We start from the raw sequence: 26744 nt of genomic DNA, 5'->3' as shown, positions 1-26744 counted from the left end.
CCCTTCCTCTAAAAACCCCTGTTGTTTCACTGATTGGAAGAAGCTAAAGGCCTTTCACACCCAGGTAAAATCATTTGTGCAGACCCCAAGAACATGCAAGAAGCACAACTGCAACCGCCCCCCGCCCCCAGGAACTGCAGGCAGGGTCTGTGCTGGAAATTAGTGTCGTCAAATTCAAGCCTTCAAGAAGCCATGAGCGCACTGGGGTCCTCTTCCATGAATGGGGTTCCAGGTACACTAGTCATACTCATGACCATGAAGAGTCAGGGCACCAACAGACATAAGACTGGCTTAAACATCGTGCAACTGGAAAAGGAAAGCTTTGGGATTCTTTTCATTTGCCTTCTCGTTTGAGCCTTTCGGGGGTCACTTTTTCTCTGCAGACATAAGGGCGGGAAACTTGCTTTTATTATTAAAAAAAGAAACAGAAAAAGCAAACTGGGATTTTCCTAGAACCACCTGACTCCATTTCCCCAACCCAAATATCATGAGATTTGCAAGATGAGTTGGCAATACCGATTACCTGGGCTAAATGCAAAGCTAGAAAAATGTTGACAGTGTATGTATTGCATTCCCAATCCCTTCATCCATCCAGTCCTCTTCATACAGACCATTATCCTGCCATGCAGCCATAGTACTGAATTTGTGGTCAAACAAGCCCTGGGCAGTGCTGCCAATTCTTGCAATTTTTGGTGTTTTTCTTAAAACCCCAGCTCCTGGACTCATGTGATTGTGGGAATCTCAGCTTCCATCGGCTGGAGAGAAAAGCTTGAAGATGTGACTCGAGTTGATCCTAAAGTCCCAGGAACCTGAAGGCAGAGAAAAAGAATCAATTAAAAAAGCTTTGTGATTTTTAAAGCAATCTCATGATTTTATCAGACCTGATCCAGCGTTTTAGAACCTTTAGGGCTGGCCCTTTGTCAAACACAAGGCTGTCGCTTTACTGCTGAGTGAAAAGCTAGATGGCAGCGCTCCCTCAAACAGATCCTGTCAATAATTAGCAAGAGCATCAAGGAAGCAACTGGCAAAATACGCTGCCTTGCACATGAATCTGGCTTTTGAGAGCTGCCTCTGTCTGAAAGTTCTTCCTGAGATAAAGGTTGAAGAGAAACAGCCAGGCCTTTGATGTCTGCGTGATGGGCCACAGCACTGGCAGCCCCAGTGTGGGGGTACGAAGCCAGGGGAAGGTACAAGGAGCCTTTCTCTTCCCCCGAGACCTCACCCACCACACGGCCTGGCACAGATGGCCCTGCAGTTTGAGCACAGGGCCTGCTCCTAGAATGGTCCCCCTAGGTCAGAATCATCCTAAAGGGAGCAGTGGGGATGCAGGGCCACAACTCTCCCCGCCACCCCCGCGCAGGGCTATGCAGGGGAGCATATACTGCACCCATGTAGGGGCATGGCTGTGGGAGCGCTCCCCCTACCCGTCTGTTCCTCCACATTGGCACTCTAGCTTGCCCAGCATCTGGACAGCCCCACAAGGCAGAGGAGGTCGTGCAGCAGGAGGTTGTGCCATGCTGTGCACGGTGCCCAGGAGGACAATATGTGAGCGGGGTAAGGCCCCTCACAGGCACCTTGACATTTCCCAGAGGGTTTCTGGAATATTTTTGATGAGCCAAATGCCCAGAAATGTAGCTCTCCCCTGCTGCAGAGCCACTTACCTCCAGGCCCTGACTCTGCCCCACAAAAGCTGCTGCATTTCATAAGCATGCATGCAGGTAGGTGGTTTTGCTTTTCAAAGGCACTTCTCCTTTTCCAGCAGCAGAATTTGCAGCCTCAGCATGTTCTGGGAACTCAGGGCTCTGCCAGCTTAGCTCACATTTCTGGCACCAGGACTGCTCATGGAGCAAGGCGCTGCTGAACGTGAGTGACGTCAGCACTGGGCCAGCTCCTACCCTGTACTGCTCTATACAGGGAGAACCGCAGAGGGCTTCCCCTGTGCATACAGTCACCTCCAGGGGCAGCATCGCCCAACCCTGCCTGGGGCTCTGTGGGGTCGGGATTGCCATGAAAAGAGGGATGAGACTAGGAGAGGGCTGGAGGGACACACATTCTCTTCCCACACTCCCCAAGCCACAGAAAAAGCAATACAGTGGCTGCATCCTCCCTTCCCCAGCCCCACTGCTGCAGTGGGCAGCCATGGTTAGGAGTGACCCTGGAAATGTCACTCTATTTAGCAGGGGAGCTGGGTGCGAGCGTGCGCTGAGACTCCAGAGGTTGTAAGATGCAATGCAGGGGCTTGACCCACAGTTCCTTCTCCAAGGCAGGGAGATCGGGGAGGGGGACACAGCCCTGTCTCCCTTTCCCAGTTCTGGATCAATTTTGTCCACGATACTTCCAGAGGCCCCCCCTTCCATAGCATCTGAGCGCCTCACAATCCTAATGCAATTTTCCTCATAAATTTCCTCGCCTGTGGGATGGGACAGATGGGGAACTAACGCTCCTGGAGACTGAGTTACCTACATTGCACAGGCAGTTTGCAGAAGCAGAGAACCGAACCCTGTTCTCCTGAGTCCCAGTCTAGCACCTGAGTTTTGCACAGAGCAATCCCAGCAGATTTTCTTCTCCTGGCCTGCTCACACAGGCCTTATTGCTTTATTCTGGGTGGAGTTTTACTGAGGCAAAACTCTACTCTGCCTGTTAGGCATTTTTGGACCATACAGCACAAATTGCTCCATCACCAAAGCTGCAGTCTCCAAGTCTCATTCATTTTACGTAGGCCGCCTGAATATCATTGGTTGTTACATGCCCCTGTTCCGTACTTTGCTGAAAACATGACTGTATAGGCAGCCCATGCAATCTCAATTTCTCATTTATTCATCACAATCCTTTCCTTTCCTACTGCTCCCCATACTCCTTGGACAGCTAACCAGCATGGATGTCGGCTGCTTTCCTCCCCCCTGCCCACAAGAGGTTGGTGGCCAGGTTCAGAACTTTCTGGACTCAGGTGGGCACCAATTGGCTGAATGCACATGGTGCAATGGTCTTTGGAAGATGGGTTTATTAGCCCACGATGCTTTCAGCTCACTCTGCAAACTGTAAGCCCTTGATGGGCAAGTCCCCATTTGAGCTATGGAAGAGGTCTCACCTATTCCCCACTTCTCTCCCCAAACAGAAACTGGCACAGTTCAAGAGCATTCTCTGCGGTTGAGGACTTGACCTCAGCTAAGGATAGGGCGTGGAGGTCGGTGATGGGAGAATGGAAGCAGCTGCTTCTGGGGACAATTATGCACAGATACACATGGCTGGGAGCCCCTGGCTTTCCTATTGACATTCAGCAGGAGCGTAAAGGGCTCCATTATGCTGCACGCAGAGATGACAGCTCTATCTCATCACTGCCAGCTCTGCAGAGCACCCTTTGTAATGCTCTCTGACAGCTATTTGTACAGTGCAACTCTGACCACTCCTTCCCACTTCGTCTCTCTGCACTGCACAGGTGGAGGAGCACGACCTTAAAGACATAAAGAGCCCCTTGCATTTTTAAAATGCATTTAGGGGAAATGCCACTCTTGTCTCAGTAACCACAGAGGGTCTCCATAGGCAGCAGGGCTGGTACATTTCTGGAGACAGCACAAGGGGGCACGCTCCCTGAATGTGGCAATGGGCACCTTGGCTAGCAGCATGTAGGCTGGTGCCAGCACTCTGCTTTCCTACTTATCACATTGTGGGGAGAGGGACATAGAAGTGGCACAGAGCTACTTACTGGACACAAGTCTGAGGACAGGACCTTACTGTACCTGCCTTTAAAAACAAAGAAATAGTTTAGTTCTGATAATACCATGTGCTTTTCACTCCTAGGCCTAAAAGCAATTTACACAGGTCAGTAGCATTACTCCCATTTTACAGTGGGGAAACTGAGGCACAGGGGAGTGACGTGATTGACCCACAGTCACCCAGCAGGCCACTGGCCAAGCAGCAAACAGAACCCAGCTCTGCTGTGTACCGCTCCAGTGTTCTATTCACTAGGCCACTGGGTTTTCAAACTGCACATGCCCCCCTACTTTTTAGGGGGCCCAAAAGGTTATCAGAGGTGAGGTGCTATAGCCAGCCAGTGGGCAGGGCAGCAGCAGGGAATCCTCGGTGATCAGGGTGGGTGAGGACCACGGCCCTGCTCAGGCCCATCCTGCTGCCCCTATCCCTTCTCAACTCCCTGACTGCTGCCCCTCTTCCTACCACCCCACCCCATATTTAAACCCACCAGAGCCTGTGAGGGCATTAGGCTTTGGGCTGGGGAGAGGGAGTGCCAGGAGTCCCTCTATGCTCTGCCATGGATTCCTCTGGGATGGAACCAGCTGGGTCCTGCTGCCACGCCAGGCATGAGCTGCTGGCTTGCCTCAGTGAGTCGTTTTTTGCCCCAGATGGCAGGAGTTGGTGGGCAGTTACGTGACTCCCATAGAGAAGTGGGGTGCAGGAAAAAAAAGTTTGGGAACCTCTGCATTAGACCACACTACCTCCATTAAACGAAGAGCTAGTCAGGCCAGAAATGAACAAACACCAAAATGGAAATACCAGGAGCAAATCTTGCCCTGTGCTGTGCAGTTACTGGGAGGGTGGGGGAGAAGGAAGATGCCCCCCTTTCTCTTCTCTGAGCATCTACCCAACACCAAAATAGGATTCAATTCTAGCATCTAACAGAGAACTAGGCTTTGCTAGCTCGTATGGTGTAGTTCTGTGGCCCGGAGGGGCAGCCTTCAGTCCCGAGGGGGATGTAACTGCACCTTTCACACAGTAACTGGTGTAGAACTGCATTGATGCATCTCTCCTCCTGAGCCATCCTGTCCCACTCCGCCTTTCAGAAGAAGAAACCCATGGAATTATTTTTGCATCTCATGCTGTGAGGGCAGAGCAGAAGCAGCACTACTTAGTTATGCTCCTGGAGTCTTCCTGATACTCTACCTTGTTTTCAGAATCTGGAGCAGCCAGCTTGGAGCAGTCTTACCCACAATAGCATTGAGAGATTGCAGGCGCCATAGCTCCTGCTTATGTTGTATTCCATGGCTGAGGTATTCCAATTATTTAGAGTTTGACATGGACTTAAGCCCACACTAAAAACCTACCTTCTCAGTGCATTCCAGCCTCCGCAATTAGATTTAACTTTTTGCTCATTTTTCATGTCAGATTTCTTCCACCTCATTTTTCTTTCACTGGATGTTTTATTAAAATTGGAATAAGCACCTGCATGATGTTCAGTGTGCCAGCCAATTCGCTTCAGGTCCTGGAATTAAGAACCTCAATCAACAATGAGAGTTTACCTAATGCAGATTGGGTTTTTTGCTAAATTGACTTGCTGCCATCTTTCACAATCCATGACTGAGAAGTCATGTGTATATGATGTGTTCCAAAGCTGGAAAAGTATTCTAGTTTGATCAGAGAGAACACAAAATGCCCTAGGATTTAGAAAGCGCTCAGCATTGGCCTAGCTTTGCCCCATCTAAGTCAAACAGGAGTTTCATCACTAACTTTTGAATGGGGTCAATTAGAACAAACACCTACTCCCTTTTTGCCTGTATCATTCCCTAATTTAGAATGTAAACATTTTAGGGGCAGATTTTCAGAAAGGTGTGAGCCGAATTTGCAATGCCTGGACTTTGATGCATGTATCCAAACTGGGATTTGTATATACATGTTTGCACAGCTCTGGGTTGTTGCATGCCCATTGGACCTTGCATGCATTTTTGAAAAAATCCAATCTTGTGTCTAAAGTGCCATGCACACCTGATATTGCAGAAATGTTAATTAATACCCCAACTCAGATTTTCTCAATGTTTAACTGTTCTAAAAGGTGCTGTCTTAGCCTGTGAAAACCCCAGCATGTACTTTAGTTTGCCATGCACTCCATGGTGTACTACTTTCCAGAGCAGAAGGCAAATGACAAACTCCTATTGCAATATTTAACAATCTTTCAGTCAAGCAAGCAAACTCTGGGTGGGGAAGGATGGAAATGTCAGTTAGTGGAAGAATTTAAGAAAAGAAATAGAAAAGAAATAAACAGCAGAAGAGTTAGGTTGCATAGTCAACCTTTAACATTGGTTATCTGGAAACTGACAGGGGACTTAGCTTTCCCAAGTATCCATGTGAGGAACTTTCTGCACTCCTACCTCCCTCTTCCATGCATCAGCCCCTTCTTTCCCAGTCACCACAAAAAGTCACAACGGAAGTTAGAGAACAAAAAGTCACTAGACATGTGAACAATAAAAATGGGGCTGTCCCAGGCCAAAAGAGTGCTAAGATCCTTCTGAACCACTGTTGTTGGACAGGGAATAGAAAGGAAAGCACACAGCACACTTCTAGCCCTAAACTCAAGTACACTGTTTACAATTGCTGGCTGGAATTTCTTTGCTCCAATTCTTCTGTGCCCTCTCCAATCCAGCTTCCACCTCCTACTCTCTACTGAAACTGCTCTACCAATGTTTCTAATGACCTCTTCCTAGCCAAAGCTCAGAACTAGTACTTCGCCCTCATTCCCCTTGACCCGCCAGGTACATTTGACATTGTTGGCCACACGTACTGAAATTTTTCCCTCTCTTGATTTCTGTGACCTGGTTTTCCAGCATGTCCTTTGGAGGCCCCTCCAACTTTCTGATAGGGCTCCCTTTCTCTTCTCCCTCTATACCGTCTCTTAGGGTAATCTCATCTGCAAACACAAACTACCATTCTCTAGGCTGGCAACTTACAAATATACCTCTACTCCAGACCTGTCTCCTTCTGTCCAAGCTAAAATCTCAGCCTCTCTCTGACACCTTTTGGATGTTTGGTCCTTGGCTCCAGCTCTACATGGCTAAAACAGAGTTCTTAATCTTTCTCCCCAGCCTCTCGATCCCTATGGCTAACACCACAATTCTACCTGTCACTCAGGCCCGTAACCTGGACGTCACTTCAACTTGGACCTCTCTAGGTCCTCACATCCAGGCTATGCACAAACCTTGTTGATTCTTTCTGCAGAACATCACTTTCCTAACCACTTACATAGCTAAAACTTGTCCAGGCTCTCATCCTCTTGGTTACTTCAACTTTCTTCTCTTTGGCCTTGACAAATGTAATCTTGCCCCACTCGTATCTGTTCAGATAATTTTCCTAACCCATTGCTTTGACCATGTCACCCCTCTTTCACATTCTTCCATTGATCCCCCCTTCTCTATTGCATTAAACATAAGCAACTTGTCTTCACTTTCAAGGCTGTTCAGGGGCTATCTGGACCTATCATATCTCATTCATTCAATATTGAGATGTCTACTCCTGCTTCCACTGTCCACTTGTTAAATTTTCGAACAGTAACCTTCACACTTTGTCCTCATACTTAAGAGGAGCTGACTGTAAACAACTGTGAAGTTACTTTAATTATCCTCCTTCAGAAACCCTCAATATTCTCCTTTGCCGTGATGCCTACAAAAAACTTGAGGGTTAGGCTACTGGTGAGCTGAGACCACTGCCCATCCTGCTGACCAATATTGTCTCATTGTTTCCTTATGCTCCCTCATCTGCCATCTCATCATATCCCCCGATTGGATGCTCTCTGGGGCACGGGCCATCTTTTTGTTCTGTGCTTGTACTCAACGGGGTCCTGAGCTATGACTAGGGCTCCTAGGCAATACAGTAATACTAAACGTTTTAATGCAGAAAAGGCATTAAAGCTGATATGCTCCCTTCTAATGAGCAGAGGTAAGAACAACTCTCAGGAAACTGGATGTGTGAGAAAGGAAGACAAGACAAGAGTGTCTATGCAGAGTGTTCTCATTCATATTCCTTTTGGCTGAGTAGTCGGAAAAGCACCATGAGGCTTTGGCACAACTCCCAATATTCCCAATTTCTGAGCAGCTTCAAAACATAAAATAATTGAAACAACCTGCTAGGGAAATATTTCTTTCCTGCAAACATAGAATTTTCCCTGATAACAGTGTGCTCATGACATAACATGACTCAAAGTGTGAGGAAGGAAAGTCAAATATATAAAATTTTTAGAAAGATTTGCATTTTAAGAAGAGCTATGAGTGTTTATCAACCCCATCTGCTATTCATGCCACCACTGGTTTATAGGTATCATAGCAGACGTGAGTCTCATGGAGAGATTTGAAGGTAGTGGCTTTGTGGATCAGTTCAGAGGGAATTGATGCATAAGAAGCAGCACAGAAGAGAGTTTGTTTCATGTTTGTACATGAAGTTAAGAAATGAAAAGAAGCAGCAAAAGCCAGATGGTGAAAGTGAGGAACGGATAGTGGAGACAGAGTTTGCAATGGGCCTTTCAGCTGCTTTACCTCACCTTAACACTTGATACTGATATGGAGGGAGCCAGTGGAGGGGCTCAAATGGTGGTGCTGAACAGGAGCAAAAAAAATGTTATACAGATGTGATGATCTGGTGTATAAAGATTTGAGCTGTCACATTATTCATGAGTAAGGTTAAGATTTTTTCATGGAAATCACAGAATCCGTGACTTCTAGCAACCTCTGTGAATTCAGCCCTGTCAGCTGGGAGTTGCAGGTGGTAGGGGGGACCTCGCAGCTCCCAGTGGCTGTGGGAGCCAGGGCCTCCCTGTAGCTCCCAGCTGCCGCAGGTGGTGATTGCCCCCTCAGAGCTCTGAGTTGCTGTGGGAGCCCCCAGCAGCTCCTGGCTGATGCAGACTGTGGGGCCCCCTTGAGCTCTTGGCTGCCATGGGGGTGGGGGACTGGGAGCTCTGAGCCCGAGGGTGGCAGGGCCTCCAGAGGGTGGCAGGGCCACTGCGGGACCAGGGGTCCTTCAAAGCTCCCAGCAGGTGGTGGGGGCCCCCAGAGCAGCCCCCACAGCTACCCAACCTCTGCAGGCGACATGGGGACCCTACAGCTGAGCTCCCCAATTTGTCAGGGGGATATTTTTAGTAAAAGTCAGGGACAGGTCACGAGCTTCCGTGAACTTTTCTTTATTGCCCATGACCTGTCCGTGACTTTTACTAAAAACATCCCTGACAAAATCTTAGCCTTATTCATGAGTGGGACATGCAGCTTTTCCCAAACAAGTGCTGATAAAACCTCTATACCACACCAGCATATAGAGGCCACGTACGTAATAGCAAAAACTCAAAGTGACATACACATTCATGATTTTAGGGTCCAGTTCAGAGGCTAGAAGCAAGTGGTAGGCCCCATCAGCTCCCTTATCAATAGCATAAACCTCTGCAGATCAGATCTTCAGCATCTCAGTGGTAGAGGATTGAATAAACTACCTGTCCTTGTCTTTGGCTGGGAACGAAAACTGTACAACTGGAAGGAAACATGGCAGCCTTTAGAAGCCACTCAGAGGTTTGCAATCATTGGAGGCACCGCCAGATGGATTATCAAGTCAAGTAAGGCAGTCAGAAAATGATCAATTAGTTGTAGAACTGGAGCAGAATTTGTCCAGGGATCAAGCCAGACCCACTTCCCTGCTGGGAAGATGAGCATGATGGCATACCTACCAAAGTTTTGTCCCTGGACCTTGTTCAGGGCTCCATTGTTTGTAATAATGGCAATGTGATATACCCAAAGCGCTACAAGCTCTGCTCTTGTAGCTGAAAGGGAGAAGGAACATTTTTGTCTCTGGTCTAACCCCCAAGTCCAGGATGCTGTGTGGGTATAGGTCTTCTGATCATTTCATAGAATCACAGAATATTAGGATTCGAAGAGACCTCAGGAGGTCATCTAGTCCAATGGAAGAGAATAGTGATCCATAAAATGATTCCTCAGCAATCACAACTGCAGAAAGTGAAGCTAGAATGTGTTTTGTTTTTAAACAATACTCCAAGGAGTATATCATTTTCAAATAATGCTGTTTTCTCTCCTTAGTATTCTCAGATGAGCATTACAACTGCAGTGTCTTTGTGGAACTCTTCATAAAAAAAATTGGTGGAAAAATGGCCCAGCCCTGGATAATTTTACCAAGTGAGCCAGCATAAAACAAATATTGATTTTTTTTTTTTTTTTAAATCTCAGCTATTGAAAGGGCCAAAAGTGTCTGGATGGCAAGGTTTTTAAAGCCACCCCCAAGCAATTAAATATATGACTGCAAAGTCAGTCATACGAAATGAGTTCCAACCAATTCAAACCCAAACACCCTTTTACAGCATCTCTTAGACAGATGGACTTTTTTTTTATTTGAGGGACTCACAATTTTCTAGTTCCTTGTTTCCCAAATTACAGGGTGCATGCTGTAGAAAGTATGAACGCACAGCTGGGGGAGGAAAGGGGTATACATACAGTGGCATCGCAAACTCTTCCCCAATACTGCCCTAATGCAGCAGGGGAGAGACAGGTTTTATTTTCCTGAAAGGGGACTCAGATTTCAGAAGTTTGAGAAAGGCTGCTCTAATTTTTAATTTGCACATATAATAGCCAAGTCTAATGTCTTGTCCTTGTAAGTCAAAGACTTCTAAACCTTCATGTCAATAACCATCAGGTACCGTTCTGACAGCAATGGCCTGTTCTGACAGCAATGGCCACGCAGCTACAGGGAACCTCAGGGTGTGGGGCTCTCATCCTAAAGATTGAGTGAAACTAGTGGGATGCTTGCTGGTTGTGCTTATGTGCTGTATGATCTGAAGCATAGGCTGCTTCATGCTACCTGAGCAGTCTAATGGAGGCAACTTGAATCTCATGAAAAAGTAAAAATTCTCCTCTGTTAGCCTCAAGCTGAATCAATGGAAACCTCCACCCTTCATTTCCCTATAAGCCATACCTATATTCTGGATGTTACTTTCAGCTCACTGACAGGATGGAACACCCCCATCCCCTCCCCCTGTGAGATGGCATAGAAGTCTATGGCAGATGGGGATGGGTAAGATAACAATACATGTTGAATCTTTGGGCTTTGCAGTCAAGGGAGGAGCCATCTAACGCCTTCACAGTGGGTGACAGAACTACTTCAACTGGTCCTAATAAAGATATATTTCAAAACCTGCAAGCTTGATACACTAGCCAGTGTTAGGGATTAAATTTTCACAATCATTATAATAGAAAAACATTCTTTACTCTGCAAGTGTGTGTCTTTACAAATATATATTTATGTATTTAAGCCCATTTCAGGCCATAAAAACCCTAAAAACAACCAGTACCTTTTCAGCAAGAGAAACTGCAATCTAGAAATCTGAGGTGAAAGGCACCCAAATAAGGGCTGCTTTGGCGCTTCTCTGAAGGCCTCTACTTAGCATTTTGAACTATCTCAAATCATGTCAGGCTTTCATTTAAAAGAACAGGCTCCATTCAGTCCCATCCTTACCACTCTCTGTATGAGGTAAACTGGAATCACTTTTACATAATTGCTTATTGTCTTAGAAAAGGGATATTGCATCTGGAAGACCAGCTTTTCCAAGAATTGTTGATGATCAATGGGTTAAAAAATAAGATGCCACTTATGGACCCAACGTTTTTGTGCCATCGTCTCAAAAGAAAAGCAGCTGATACTAAAAAGCTATTCCAGATACATACAAGATCAAGCACTAGAGCTGGTCAGAAAATTTCAGTTTCTAAATGGGAAAAGTTTCTGCAATGTTGTTTGCATAATTTCCCCCTTTTCCTACCAGCTCTAAAACAACCTTTAAAAAACCAACTTTGTGTCTGTTGTAACAGTGCGGAAGTCCATCCAACTCTTGTGTTCAAGTTCACTATCGCTATATTTTAGAAAATCTGCTGGCAAATAAAACAGTCTCAATTTAACTTAGCAAAAGTGATATCTAGAAAATATTCAACATCAAGAGATCTTACAAAAAAGTCAGACTACGAAAGCATTCTAAGGCACAGTGTTTTGGAAGAAGTGCTTTCTCCCATTGGCGTTGCTTTATACACGTAGTGTGTGAGTAGGTCCAAGTGATGCATGGCGCTGGAAGTGTATGCACTGTCCCTTCTCAAGTAGCATATGGAATCCATGCCTGAAGCTTCAGACATAGGCTCCCAGAGCTGCATGGAATTCCGTTAGACATTGCACTAGCTGCTGGAACTTGGGTCTTTCCTCAGGATCTAGGGCCCAACAACAGGCCATCACAGCAAACCTGAAGACAAAAAACAAAGGGGAGACGTCAGAAGACGACAGCTAATCATGACACACACAAGTGTCAAGAACTTGAGTAAAGAGAGATCCAACCACCAGCAAGGATTCTTTTTTCCCTCTTGTTTTTTCAGAAGTAGCATATCTGGAGTGACCAGCAAAGGTACTACTACTGGAGGTGCTGATCTGGTTTGTCAAGAGACAGACAAGTCAAAGGCAGTCCAGGAGCAGTATTAGGATAATCTGATAATGGCAATTAAAATGCTTTAAAAACACTATTTAAAGAATTTCTGTAGGAGGCTACAGAGAAATGGAATTTTGGGAAGACAGAAGAAGGCAGGCTGAGAAAAGGAAGGTAGCCTGGAAGAAAAATACTGGTTCCCTTTACTTATTCCACTTGAAAAATTTCTGAGTATGCCCTTTAAATTATGCTTTTTTTTTTTTTTTTAAATGAACATTTAACACAACCAGGTCAGGATGACTGAATTGAGACTTCCTCTATCTATAGAAGTAGCATTCTCTGCTTGCTCTGAATTTAAAAAAGGTTTCCTGAAAAGTGGAATAAAAACCACTCTCCCTCCCCTCTCCTAATAAGTCCACACTTACAGTTCATCAGGGCAGTTGATTGGTTGAGCTATTCTGTATCCATCCTTTAGATATGCAGCCATCTCAAAAGGGTCAATATCCACATATGGAGTCTGCCCCAAAGTCATCAGCTCCCACAGTGTTACTCCAAATGCCCACTAGAAAAAAAAGTGTTATATGCAGCAGCAAGTTAGCAGTACAGTAGGGTTTGGGGAGTCTGCCAGCTTCAGTTCCCTCACAAAATTTGTCATGCACACTAAACAACTATTTAAACTTAGTGTGTGTACCTCATATTTTTGATAAGGAAGATAAGAGAGCTTTATAAATGGGCAACTCCTGTCCTTCCATGTTAAATGCGGTGCTGCTATAATTTTTCTCCCAAGATAGGAAAGTGACTTTTCTCATTTACATCACTGAACATTTAAATAGGAATAACAACCTTAGAAAAAAGAACTGGTTCTAATTTTCAACAGTAACAGATAGCTCTGACAGCACCAAGCTTTTAAACACACAAATACAAAATCACAAAATGTATATAGGATAATAAAACGCTGCTTTTCTATAAAGTATTTGATCTGACGATTTTACAAACCTTAAAAACACTAAGTTTAAGTAACAATGTACAGTAGAGTTTACTTTGTAGAGAATGCAACAAACAAGTACATTTACACAGGACTTTAGATCTTCACAACACTGTGCAAACCAATTCCCACAACAGGTTTGGTGAGTTAGCCCTGGTCTACACTATGAGGTTAGGTCGTACTCAGCCGCTTTAGGTCGATTTTATAAGCAATGCGTCTACACAACCAACACCGTTCCGCTGACCTAAAGGGCTCTTAAAATCGACTGCTATACGCCTCCCCGGCGAGGAGAGTAACGCTAAAATCGACCTTTCTGGGTCGAATTTGGGGTAGTGCAGACACAATTCGACAGAATTGGTCTCCAGGAGCTATCCCAGAGTGCTCCAATGTGACTGCTCTGGACAGCACTTTCAACTCTGATGCACTAGCCAGGTACACAGGAAAAGCCCCGGGGAAATTTTGAATTTCATTTCCTGTTTGGTCAGCGTGGCAAGCTCAGCAGCACAGGTGACCATGCAGTCCCAGAATCACAAAGAAGCTCCAGCATGGACTGAATGGGAGACACTGCATCTGATTACTGTATGGGGAGAAGAATCCGTGCAGGCCGAACTCCGATCAAAAAGAAGAAATGCAATTATATATGCCAAAATCGCACAGGGCATGGTGGAGAGAGGCTACAACAGGGACACACAGCAGTGCCGCGTGAAAGTCAAGGAGCTCAGGCAAGCCAACCAAAAGACAAAGGAGGCAAATGGTCTCTTTGTGTCAGAGCCCCATACATGCTGCTTCTATGATCAGCTGCATGGCATTCTGGGGGGGACCCTACCACTACCCCACCACTGTCCATGGACACCTGCAAGGGAGGAGTCTCACGCAACAGGGAGGAGGATTTTGTGGATGAGGAAGAGGAGGAGGAGAATGCGCAGCAAACAAGCGGAGAATCTGTTCTCCCTGGCAGCCAGGACCTTTTCATCACCCTGGAGCCAATACCCTCCCAAGGTGGGTTCCAGGACCCTGAAGCCAGAGAAGACACCTCTGGTGAGTGCACATTTGTAACTATACTACAGGGTTTAAAAGCAATTGTGTTTAATGTTTGATTTGCCCTGAAGAATTGGGATGCATTCGTGGCCAGTACAGCTACTGGAAAAGTCTGTTAATGTGTCTGGGGATGGAGCGGGAATCCTCCAGGGACATCTCCATGAAGCTCTTCTGGACCTACTCTGAAAGCCTTTGCAGAAGGTTTCTGAGGAGGGCTGCCTTATTTCGTCCTCCACGGCAGGACACTTTACCACGCCAAGCCAGTAGGAAGTATTCTGGAATCACTGCAGCACAAAACATGGCAGCGAATGGTCCTGGGTTTTGGTCGTATTCAAGCAACATTCGGTCTATATCTTTCTGTGTTAGCCTCAGGAGAGTGATATCATTCATGGTCACCTGGTTGAAACAGGGGAATTTTTGTAAGGGAACAGTAAAAGGACCCCATTCATGCTGGGCTGTTTGCGCTTGGCTAAAAGGGATCATCCCAGAGAATAGCCACGCAGTGGGGTGGGCGGAGGGGTGTGCTGCACATCCACCCCAAAACCTCACCCCCTCCGTTTAAATGGCAAACCCAACCAGCATTGCTGGCTATGGGAAAGGAGAGCGCTGCAGTTTGAAACCATTCCCACATGATATGAAGGCGGAAGAAGCCAACCCTAAGTACCTTTGGCTTACCATGGCTGCCTGGAAACCGAATTCTGTTGCCCAGCCATGTGTGATGTGTCACCATACCAGGAGGCGCTCAATATAAAAGGCAAAATGCGACCTTGTACCTAAAGCACATGTACTGTCTGTTGTGAATTGCTTGATTCACTGTGAAAGGTTCTCCCTTTTCTTCTCAGAAATGTATCATCTTAAATTTTATTCTACCTTTTTATTCCCCCGCAGGTGCAAATGTTTCTATGTTCCCCCTATCATCTCCGTCCCTGAGGTTATCGCAGATTAGAAGGCAAAAAAACTGCACTTGCAATGACATATTTTCCGAGCTCATGCAGTCCTCCCGCACTGACAGGGCACAGCTGAATGCATGGAGGCATTCAGTGACAGAGGCCAGGAAAGCATTAAGTGAGTGCCATCAGACGACGCAGGAGGCGATGCTGAGGCTAATGGGGGAGCAAACGGACATGATGTCTGGTGGAGCTGGTGGAAAGGCAACGAGAGCATAGACCGCCATTACATCCACTATATAACTGCCTGCCCTCCTCCCCAAGTTCCATATCTTCCTCATCCATACGCCCAAGAACGTGGAGCGGGAGGCTCTGGGCACCCAGACACTCCACTCCAGAGAATGGCCCAAGCAACAGAAGGCTGTCATTCAAACAGTTTTGATTTGTAGTGTGGCTATAATAAGCAATGTGGCCTTCTTCTTTCCTCCTCCCCTACCTCACCCAGGCTACCTTGTCAGTTATCTCACTTTTTTTTAATTAATAAAGAAAGAATGCATCGTTTCAAAACAATAGTGACTTTATTTCCTTCGCCACCTGTGATCGAAGGGGGGAGGGTGGTTGGCTTACAAAGAATTAAAATCAACCAAGGGGGCAGGTTTGCATCATAGAGAAACACACACAACTGTCACACCGTAGCCTGGCCAGTCATGAAACTGGTTTTCAAAGCCTTTCTGATGCGCAGCGCGCCTAGCTGTGCTCTTCTAATCGCCCTGGTGTCTGGCTGCTCAAAATCAGCCGCCAGCCTCAACTTCCCACCCCGCTATAAACGTCTCCTCCTTACTCTCACAGATATTATGGAGCACACAGCAAGCAGCAATAACAATGGGAATGTTGGTTGCACTGAGGTCTGACCTAGTCAGCAAACAGTGCCAGCAAGCTTTTAAACATCCAAAGGCACATTCTACCACCATTCTGCACTTGCTCAGCCTATAGTTGAACAGCTCCTGACTACTGTACAGGCTGCCTGTGTATGGCTTCATGAGCCATGGTAGCAAGGGGTAGGCTGGGTCCCCAAGGATAACTATTGGCATTTCAAAAAGAAAAGGAGTACTTGTGGCACCTTAGAGACTAACCAATTTATTTGAGCATAAGCTTTTTACAGCTCACTTCATCGGATGCAGTCAGTGGAAAATACAGTGAGGAGATTTATATACACACAGAACATGAAAAATGTGTGTTTATCATGCACACTGTAAGGAGAGTGATCACTTAAGATGAGCTATTACCAGCAGGAGAGTGGGGTGGGGGGGAGAAAACCCTTTGTAGTGATAATCAAGGTCGGCCATTTCCAGCAGTTAACAAGAACGTTGGGGGGGGGGGGAATAAACAAGGGGAAATAATTTTACTTTGTGTAATGAAGAACGTCTGAGGAAGGGGGGAGGGAATAAACAAGGGGAAATAGTTTTACTTTGTGTAATGACTGAGTCATTACACAAAGTAAAACTATTTCCCCTTGTTTACCCCCCACCCACCCCCGCCCCTTCCTCAGACGTTCTTGTTAACTGCTGGAAATGGCCCTCCTTGATTATCACTACAAAGGGTTTTCTCCCCACCCCCCCACTCTCCTGCTGGTAATAGCTTATCTTAAGTGATCACTCTCCTTACAGCGTGCATGATAAACACCCATTTTTTCATGTTCTGTGTGCATATAAATCTCCTCACTGTATTTTCCAAAAACTGCATCCGATGAAGTGAGCTGTAGCTCACGAAAGCTTATGCTCAAATAAACTAGTTAGTCTCTAAGGTGCCACAAGTACTCCTTTTCTTTTTGCGAATACAGACTAACATGGCTGCTACTCTGAATATTGGCATTTCAACATCCCCAACAGTAATTTTCTGGTCTGGGAAGTAAGTCCCTTCTTGCAGCTGTTCGAACAGCCCAGAGTTCCTAAACATGTGAGTGTCATGCACCTTTCCCGGCCATCCCACGTTGATGTCAGTGAAACGTCCCTTGTAATCCACCAGTGCTTGCAGCACGATTGAGAAGTACCCCTTGCGGTTTATGTACTGGTTGGCAAGGTGGTCAGGTGCCAAGATAGGGATATGCGTTCCCTCTATTGCCCCACGACAGTTAGGGAAGCCCATTGCAGCAAAGCCATCCACTATGACCTGCACATTTCCCAGAGTCACTACCCTTGATAGCAGCAGCTCAATGATTGCATTGACTACTTAGATCACAGCAGCCCCCATAGCAGATTTGCCCACTACAAATTGATTCCCGACTGACTGGTAGCAGTCAGGCGTTGCAAGCTTCCACAGGGCTATTGCCGCTCGCTTCTCAACTGTCAGGGCAGCTCTCATCTTGGTATTCCTGCACTTCAGGGCGGGGGAAAGCAAGTCACAAAGTTCCAGGAAAGTGGCGCATGTGAAAGTTTCGCAGCCACTGGGAACACTATGCGGTCCCATGAGCCTGTGCTTGTTTGCTGGGCCCAGAATCAGCGTTCTACTGTATCAACCTGCCCACTGCCACCATGATGTCCCAATTGCCACATCCCGTGCTTTCAGGAACGTCTGTGTCCATGTCCTCCTCACAATTGTCCTCGTGCTGGTGGCTCCTAACCAGGTTCTGCACATATTGCAGGATAATGCAGAAGGTGTTTACAATGCTCACAACAGCAGCGCTGAGCTGAGCAGGCTCCATGCTTGCCGTGCTATGGCGTCTGCACGGGTAACCCAGGAAAAAAGGTGCGAAAGAATTGTCTGCCATTGCTTTCATGGAGGGAGGGGAGACTGACGACATGTACCCAAAACCACCCATGACAATGTTTTTGCCCCATCAGGCATTGGGAGCTTAACCCAGAATTCCAATGGGCAGCGGAGACTGCGGGATAGCTACCAACAGTGCGTCAATGCTAGCCATGATAGCTAGCTCCGTGAGTCAATGCTAGCCATGGTATCAAGGACGCATTCCGCCAACTTAATGCGCTTAGTGGGGACATACACAATCGACTGTATAAAATCGCTTTCTAAAGATCGACTTCTATAAAATCAACCTCATTTCGTAGTGTAGACATACCCTTAGTTACTAACTTTGTATGTTGTTCAGCGGATGTATCACAGGGCATGCCAGCCTTGAAGTGCCCCCTTCTGACCATACATGGCACTGTAGGCACTCCCTGCCTCAATTTTCTCTCACCAGGTTCTCTCTCTCTCAGGGGTTCACACAGCTCAGCCTTCAGCAACTTGGGCTCATGGGGCTGTTTCACTGCCATGTAGAGTTCTGGGCTCAGACTGGAGCCTGAGTTCTGGGATCCTCCCACCTCAGAGGGTCCTAGAGCCCAGGGCTCCAGCCTTAGCCCAGAAGTCTAAACAGCAATGAAACAGTTCTGCAGCTTGAGCCCTGCGAGCCCAAAAAACTGCCAAGGGATATAAACCCAGGGTTTTAAAAAATACAAAAGGATTGATAGTCAATGGACGCTGTTGAGAGTTTTGAAATAAGCAGAAAATTTAGGAAACCGCGTGAAGAGGTAATTTAAGTAGAACTACTTTATATAGTGACAACGTAGTTGTTTCCCATTTTATAACTAAATTGTTTCAGAAAATTCACATAAAAGGAACAAGACCCCATCTATCCTGGAAAGAAAACAGTATAAATACATGGCTCCTGATGAACTATATTTTTTAAACTCTTTGGCTGACTGCTGTGGATGAGAAAAAACCTTGTAGGAACCATTTAAAAAAATCAGCTAAGCCATGGGAAAGAAAAACAGCTAAAGCAGGTTCAGCATAACGTGTCTGAACTATATTTAAACTGTTAAAGCACTGATTCCTTTTTCTCAGTGCAGACAAAACCTAAAAGTGTACAACAGACACCACTATGTATAATGTATTACATGCAGTTGATACGTAACATTTGTTTTTGGAGGAGCAGACAGAAGGCTATAGATCTGTAAAACAGGACTAAGGTAAACATTAAGAGGGAAGTTAGTTAGGGTGAATAGGTCTTTCTTTTCATGTTCCTAAAATGATGAAGGAATGTTGATTTGGGCACATTATAGTATTCTAGTAGTTAGCTATAGTACTATCAATTTATTATTAACATGATCTACTATATGTTAAAATGTATCTGCATTTATTCTGTATAGTGCAAAACATTTATGTATTGGATGTTAAAGGGGCACATTTAAATCTGTAGGAGCTCTGAGAGAGACCCTACTACACTCTGATCTCCTTGCTCTATTACAGATTTTGTTGGACAGACTTCAGCCTCGAAGGCGCCGTTATAATTATTCTTCACACCCCCTGAGAATAAGCCTCTAATTCTGTCAATGCCAGGAAATTCATTAACTACCCTGTTATTTTTCAGCAGTGATAAAAAGGAGTGTTTGTAGACTGGGGAGTTCCAGGGAAGGGGCTCAACAGAAGTGGTGGAGCTGATAAGTACAGTGTTCAAGTGGCTAGGGGTGAGTATAAACCATGTAGCTTCAATGCGCTATTTTATATATTAGAAATGATACACATGTACACATCCATGACAACAAAAGTGGCAAGACATGCACTATTTTATGTTCACCATGGCTCATGGTATCTTCTAACGAAGAGCACTTCACTAGTCCAGGGTAAAATTTCAAGATTACTTAAGTGATTTAAGTGCCCAAGTCCCATAGAAAGTTTAGGACACAGATACTAAAGTCACTTACACTTGAAAATTTTACCTCTAGTCTGATCTTCACAGAACACGTTCACACTAGTGAAGGTTTAATATTGAAGATGAAATGGATACATTGTACTGATTCCACTGAATACAGCAACTCCAGCCAATGCAGGCTATTTCAGATGATGATCTACTCAAATTACAAAACAAGAAGACTTTAGAAGAACTATATTTTTATGCTAATATAGAAATAACGCTGAAGTGGAGCTGACCCTTTTTCAAAGTCTTGTTTACTAACATAGGAACGATGGCAATATGCAAGAGAATGGGAAACTTCAATGGAATACGAGTTATGTACACACGCAGTTAGAAAATTTGAGAAGACTTCTAAAATAGATGGGACATGAGGTTTCAAAAAATGCACACCACCTCATTGCATCAAAACTGTAAAGGTGACATCATTAAATGGAAATTACTCTATGGCAGGAAAACCAGATCACATGGCTGTGTCGTTTATCACTGGCTAGTGCTCAAACTACTGCACCCAATCTTAACCAAGATTCTCCACAGTCACTTTTACTATTGGTTGTTGAAAAAACAGTTCTTTCCAATATCTCTGGTTGTTGAAAGTCTTAATGAAGGAAAATGTGTAAGGCATTGATCCTGCAAACTGATCAGCACTCGGCTACCACCAGTATCAATAGGAGTGAATGTTACTTAGCATTGCATAAGAGCTCCTTTTCACTTCTCAGAATAGGGCCTTCAATAAAAAACCCAGGGCAGACTGAAAAGAGCAATTTGAGCTCAAACTGGTAAGGAGAATTTTTTTAATACATGGTATGGGCTATATGTCAAGGATTTATAGACTGGACAGTTGTGTTGGGGGATAAGAACAACAATTTAATAGCTTGCTCTATGTGATGAATGTATTGAAGATGTTTAGTGTAAAAAGAATACTAATATACACTAAATGCCCTATGCATTAAATTCACAAGTAATGTGTCTCAAGGAAGTGGGAATGCGAAATGTAAGGGTTTGTACAGTATATAAATTCTGAACCATTAAGATTACAAACAGCTGTATGACAAGCTGAAGGCCATCAGGGTAATGTGCTCAAGAAACACTCAAGCTTACTTTTCAGTACTGCTCCTGTGTGCTAAAATTATTCTGTTGTAGGTGTCACACACTTCCATTCTGAGAAGACAAGCCAAGAAAAGCAGTGTCATAATTTCCACTGGACACTACAATCAGGGCTGGAAGGGACAGTACATTTTAGATTCACAGAAAACAAAATTCATGAAAACGCCAGTTCCTAAAATCAGATGAACTGTTTAGAAAGTTTCAGGATTTAATCAGCAAGTCCTCTGCTCATCTGTAGGTCTCTAGATAGAAGCCAGGCTATTAAAGGGTAGCAGTGACCAAATGTCAGTAACATTTCATAATTGTTTAGTGGTATACAGAATGTATTCCCTCCTCTACTTTAGGGGACAGGTGTCCGCGTCAAACACACTACTACACTTGATACTTTTGCTGGCAATCTCAAAGGTGCCAAAACACAATGGAAAAGGAGTGAACAATCCTGTCGCCCAAAAGGTGATCCCTCTATGTTAGGGCTGGATACCATAGGCATGGCAGTGCGTGGTGGAAGCAGGTACAGCTGTTGTTCTGGGTATGTATGTTATGCACAGAGAACTTCAGTCATCAGCACTGTCAATTCAACTCCTTTTTTCCATGAATAAAATGTGTGAAAAAGGCATTTAAAGGAAGAAACCTGTATAATTATATATTGTTTTAGAGAACGTAAATATAACTTACCACATCACTAGCACTGGAAAATTCATTGTTAACCAAGCTTTCAAGAGCCATCCACCGCACTGGCCTGTTTTCATTATCTCCCAGACAATGATAATCCATGGGGAATAGGTCTCGGGATAGTGCATTGTCTGTAATCTTGACCTGAAGTGCATCATCAATGCTGATTAAAAGACAATAAGAGCATTTAGTTATGCGACATATGAACTATTTACAGTTATGTTAGTGCATCTTAAAAAATATTGTATATATAGGACTTCACAGATGAGCTTGATCATTTGTTATCAATGTTTTAAAGCCTAACATTTTCCCAGATCACGATACTGCTATGCTGCAGTTACCACTAAGTACATATCAGTTAACTCCAGGATAAAGAGATTTCAGAATTTTTTTTGGCTATGAACAGATGAGCAATAGAAAGTCAGAAGTCTCAGACATAAAATAAAACCAATTGTTTTAAAATGGGGAAATGTCCAGTTAAAATACTCAAACAACTTTCTCTGTCCCTGTAACAACCAACTTTCCCAATTCCCTTCTTGCTTCCTTGCAGACCGATTTTACAGGATAGTAATTTAGGATTTCTCATATCTGATGAAACAAAGGTTCCATCTAATAGGTATTGTGCCTCTGACCATTGTCTGTATGAGATGCTTCAGAAAAAGTGCAAGAAAGCCTGAAGCAGACATTTATGGAATAACCTCCTTACAGAGGCAAAGTTTTTTCACTTGCAGGCTAATTTACACTCTTTAACATGAGGATTTGTATTCCTTCCAAACTTTTTTTAAAATCCTTTAACTGTGGATATTCTGATAATCCACCTACGCGTCTAATCCTTTTGCAAATCCTGCTACGCTCGACATTTTATGGTAGTGGTTCTCAAACTGGGGGTCGGGACCCCTCAGGGCGTCACAAGGTTATTACCTGGGGGGCGCGAGCTGACAGCCTCCACCCCAAACCCCACTTTGCCTCCAGCTTTTATAATGGTGTTAAATATATAAAAAGTATTTTAAATTTATAAAGGGGGGTGTCCGCACTCAGAGGCTTGCTTTGTGAAAGGAGTCACCACTAAAAACATTTGAGAACCAGCGTCTTATGGAAATGAGATCCACAAACTAACTATGCTTTGTTTAAATTTCCTTTTATCACTTTTAAATTTGCCTTTCAATTTAATTGAATATCCTATTATTCTTATGAGGAAGGATAAGTAAAAATTCTTGATTTATCTTCTCTACACCATTTATTACTGAGCGTACCTGTCACATAGCCTCTTATCCATCTCCACTCTAACATAAGCAGTCCCAAACTTTTCAATATCTCTTCATATGGGAGATATTCAATGCCTTTAATATCACATCACATGCCTCTGAACTACATCTATTTCTGTTTTATCCTTTTGAGATATAGTGACCAGAATTGAACACAGCAACCTAAATTTTCAGAAGTGACTTGATTTTTGGCACCTCAATTCAAAGAACAAAAAACTAAACTTCACACAGGTTGGCAACCTGCTTTTAGAGAAAAATCAGGAATTAAATACACTTTAGAACATAACACTGACTATGGAGTTGCAAACAGGTGACTTCATAATGTTTCTGTTTTATAATTCTATTTTTAATTCTTGTGTCAACCAATTATATTGGTAATTAAGTGAGGCACTATGAGGATCACCTTTTATGCCTATCTAAAGATATTGCAACATTTGCTACCCTCCAGTATAACAGATTATATTAGGTCAAGATTGTACATATTTGTTAACATTTGAGCCACCTCATTCTAAAGTTACTACAGCTCCTCCTTTTTTTGCATCTCACACTGATAGTACCAGAGGAGACGCCTACTCTTTTCAATATCCTCTGGTTGAGATCAATGCAAAGAAATCATGTATGCATCCGATGAAGTGAGCTGTAGCTCACGAAAGCTCATGTTCAAATAAACTGGTTAGTCTCTAAGGTGCCACAAGTACTCCTTTTCTTTTTTCTTTTTACGAATACAGACTAACACGGCTGTTACTCTGAAACCTTTCTCTACAGTGTTATTTATCTTCCTTAATGACTTGCTTTACTTTCATAAGAACATAAGAATGGCCATACTAGGTCAGACCAATGGTCCCCAAAGCCCAGTATCCTCTTTTCTGACAGCAGATAGTGCCAGATGCTTCAAAGAGAATGGTTGCCCTTCCTTGTATTTTTTCTAATGTTAATAGATCTTTCTGGTAGTCCAGTGTTATTCTTTCAATTTTTTAAAAGGCGTAGACATCTTGAATCTGGAAAAATACTGTATAATAGTAACCACATCTACCATCTTCTCCAACTTTTACTCATAAGAGCTCTTGAGGTTTCTGCAGATAGATTTCAAATATTTCAAGTCTGGATATGTGTTTATATAGCCTGTGGGTAGAGTATAAAAAATGTGAACCACAAAGCATTAGTTTCATAATCGCTTTCACACACATCTTGGAGTCTTGGCATGGTGCTTAGTTACTACACTGACATCTTTTTACCCAAGTGATATAATTTCATAATCCACGCTTATACTAGCTCTGCGTCTAAAGCTACTTATTTATAGAAACTGGAATTTCAATGAAGATCGAGGAATGACTGCTTTATCAGGAATTTTTGAACTAGCTCTCTGTGAACCATGTATGGATGGCCATAAAGAAAACTGGAGTCAGTGCAAACACCATACAGTTAAGACTAAGGCATAAGGTTTTGTGGTCTGTGAGGGGCGAAGCTGTCAGTTATGGATGGACAAAGTTGCCTCACTTTTTTAATTGCCCTTGTAGCAATCCTCCAAGAGTTACAAATGCTGCTGGGGGTGGGGGGGGGGGCCTTAACTGTCCCTTTCTATACCTTCAAATACTTATTTAAATTTAATCTCAACTCTGAATTTTCTGAGTTTCTAATCAAGAGGAAATCAGATCAGACTTTTTGGGGAATGTAGAGGGGAGCAGGACAGGCTGTGACATTTTGTTTATTTGAAAAAAAACCCACCAACTTCTGTCATGACTTTTACATTTTGAGGGCTCTTCCCACAGGGAAACTGTTTCGAGACCTGTTTTTCTCTTCCTTTAAACGAAAGCTAACATTTTCATTAATCATTTAGCCATTTTAAGAATCTACCAGGGAACAACAAACCATTCTGATATTCCTGATGTGACAGAGAAAATCTTCTCATATGCTCCATCTAAACAGCGCACTATCTCACTAAATCCTTTTAAACTTGAAGTCTAAGAAACATTTTGAGACATGATCAGGAAAAAAAAAGCATTAAGAGTTTTCAAAACACAACTAAAACTTATTTTTCTGTATCCCATCTCAAAAATAGTTCATCTGATTCACTTCATATCTGAACAAAAACCTATCTGCTAGCCACAGACCACACGTGCAGCATTCTAAACATCTGAGGATATGGTTTGAGGTGGGAAAGATCAGATTTGTAATGGAAAGCACATCTCAGCCATAACCATAGACAGGATACAATCTGGCTCCATAATAGTCCTTTAAGACACAGTACTTACACACAGTTTCTAGCAGCCAGGTCTTTGTGAATGACCTCCCTTCTGGCTAAATAGCTCATTCCACAGGCAATCTGAATAGCCATATGAACAAGATCCTGCTGGGAAATTGCCTGCAACAGCACAGAAAATTATTAACATCACAAAATCCTACAAATAGAGAGTTCAATGTCTGCCATGTTGGGTATTTTTTCTCAATTTCAATATTCATTCATTTCCATATTTTATCTCATTTACAAAAAACTATCTGCAACCACTCGTTCTCCAGGACACAACATCATTGCTCCGTGGTATTTCTTGATACTTATTTCAAACACTTAACCCTTAGTTTCTGAAAATGCCTTATTTTTAGCTCTAAATTGGCTTTGAAATATTTCCTAGCTTTCATTTTCCTTGTCACCAGTTTTTCACACAAATCAAGGATGGACTGAGACAAAATGGTATCTGGATCCACCAAAATTTCAGCCACCCTGCTACACACTTCTCTGCATATTACTCACAAAAGTAGCACTCGTTTTCAAGGAACAGACCACAACCAAATATTTAAGAGGAGCAGCAGCCTCTAACTTATCATTCCTATCCACTGATGAAGACAGCAGGTCTCAACATCTTTGCTCCATATCCCTTTGTAATTTTGACAGTGTTAATTAATGGGGAGCATTGTAGTGGGAGTGTTTAATTTTAAAATGTAATATATAATGTGCAAACATTATGTTACTGCATGTTGTCTGCGCTTTGAGACATTTACTACTTCCGCTGGCCTGCTTTGGGATACTGACACTGATTTAGCATTGTATCATTGCCAGGGCCCTATGTATACTGCAGAATCCACCGCTTCCCACAGATGTGTGCTTCAAGTGCCCAGCTCAAAACTTCTGCAACAGTTATGCCATTTCTATGCAAAGTTCTGAGGCAACATTAAAAATCTGAGACAGAATAAAGAGTGAAGGAGGAATGGCACTCTCAAAGGAGGACTCAGGTTTTATGGTGTTAAGCATTTCCCACTTTCTTACTTTATATTGCATTAAAAGAAAATATTGTCAGAGTTAGTTAATACAAGTCAGTTGTGAAAACAGTCTGTTTGGATTAACAGGGCCTTAAAGCAATAGTACATAAACTGTTATTAAACTGGATTAAAACAGTATGCATCCGATGAAGTGAGCTGTAGCTCACGAAAGCTTATGCTCAAATAAATTGGTTAGTCTCTAAGGTGCCACAAGTACTCCTTTTCTTTTTGCAAATACAGACTAACACGGCTGTTACTCTGTAAACTGGATTAGTGTTTTACTGCAGACTTTCTTTGGCACATGGGCAGTGAGTCCTATGTGAAAATTCAGAACACAAACTCTATCAGATGGGCTAATATCTGGATGCCTGGGAAGGAGACAGTGTCAGTCTGTAGATATTTGCAATTTAGAGATCAAGCCACAAAGCAAAAGCAGACACAATCATAGTCCCACAGTTGCTCACAGTACAGTACCTCTGCAAATTAACAGGAAGAAAGTCCTTGACTGCTTGGTACTTAGTGTACAAAGCAAGGATGACTTATTGACCTCAGTGAGCCAGATAGCCCATAAAAATAAAGTAAGTGACAAGTCAATTATCTAGAGAAAGCCAGGCAGTGTTGTGAGAGAAAGATTAAGAGGAGTATGATGGAAAATTATCTTAACAAAATACAGAGGCAT

At 43.7% G+C, this 26744-nt stretch overlaps 1 protein-coding gene across 5 annotated transcripts in view; it reads right to left on the bottom strand.

Annotated features, from left to right (window-relative positions):
* Positions 1–9807: 9807 nt before the first annotated feature.
* RYK (receptor like tyrosine kinase) overlaps positions 9808–26744 on the bottom strand; it is a 142945-nt gene continuing 126008 nt past the window's right edge. The window contains exons 9-12 of one of the 5 annotated variants that reach the window (XM_074964176.1): positions 25063–25172; positions 21549–21708; positions 12595–12731; positions 9808–11992 (exon numbers count right to left, since the gene is read on the bottom strand). In XM_074964176.1, coding sequence (XP_074820277.1) covers positions 11881–11992; positions 12595–12731; positions 21549–21708; positions 25063–25172 — 519 coding nt within the window. In that variant the 3' untranslated portion in view covers positions 9808–11880. The remainder of the gene's footprint in view (positions 11993–12594; positions 12732–21548; positions 21709–25062; positions 25173–26744) is intronic. The other 4 variants (XM_074964177.1, XM_074964174.1, XM_074964175.1 and 1 more) reach the window with 4 other exon arrangements.

The sequence above is a fragment of the Natator depressus genome, chromosome 9 (genome assembly GCF_965152275.1).
Source record: "Natator depressus isolate rNatDep1 chromosome 9, rNatDep2.hap1, whole genome shotgun sequence".
NCBI classification, from domain to species: domain Eukaryota; kingdom Metazoa; phylum Chordata; order Testudines; family Cheloniidae; genus Natator; species Natator depressus.
The sequence above is the reverse complement of the archived record's forward strand: the minus strand, read 5'-3'. Positions and strand labels throughout refer to the sequence as shown.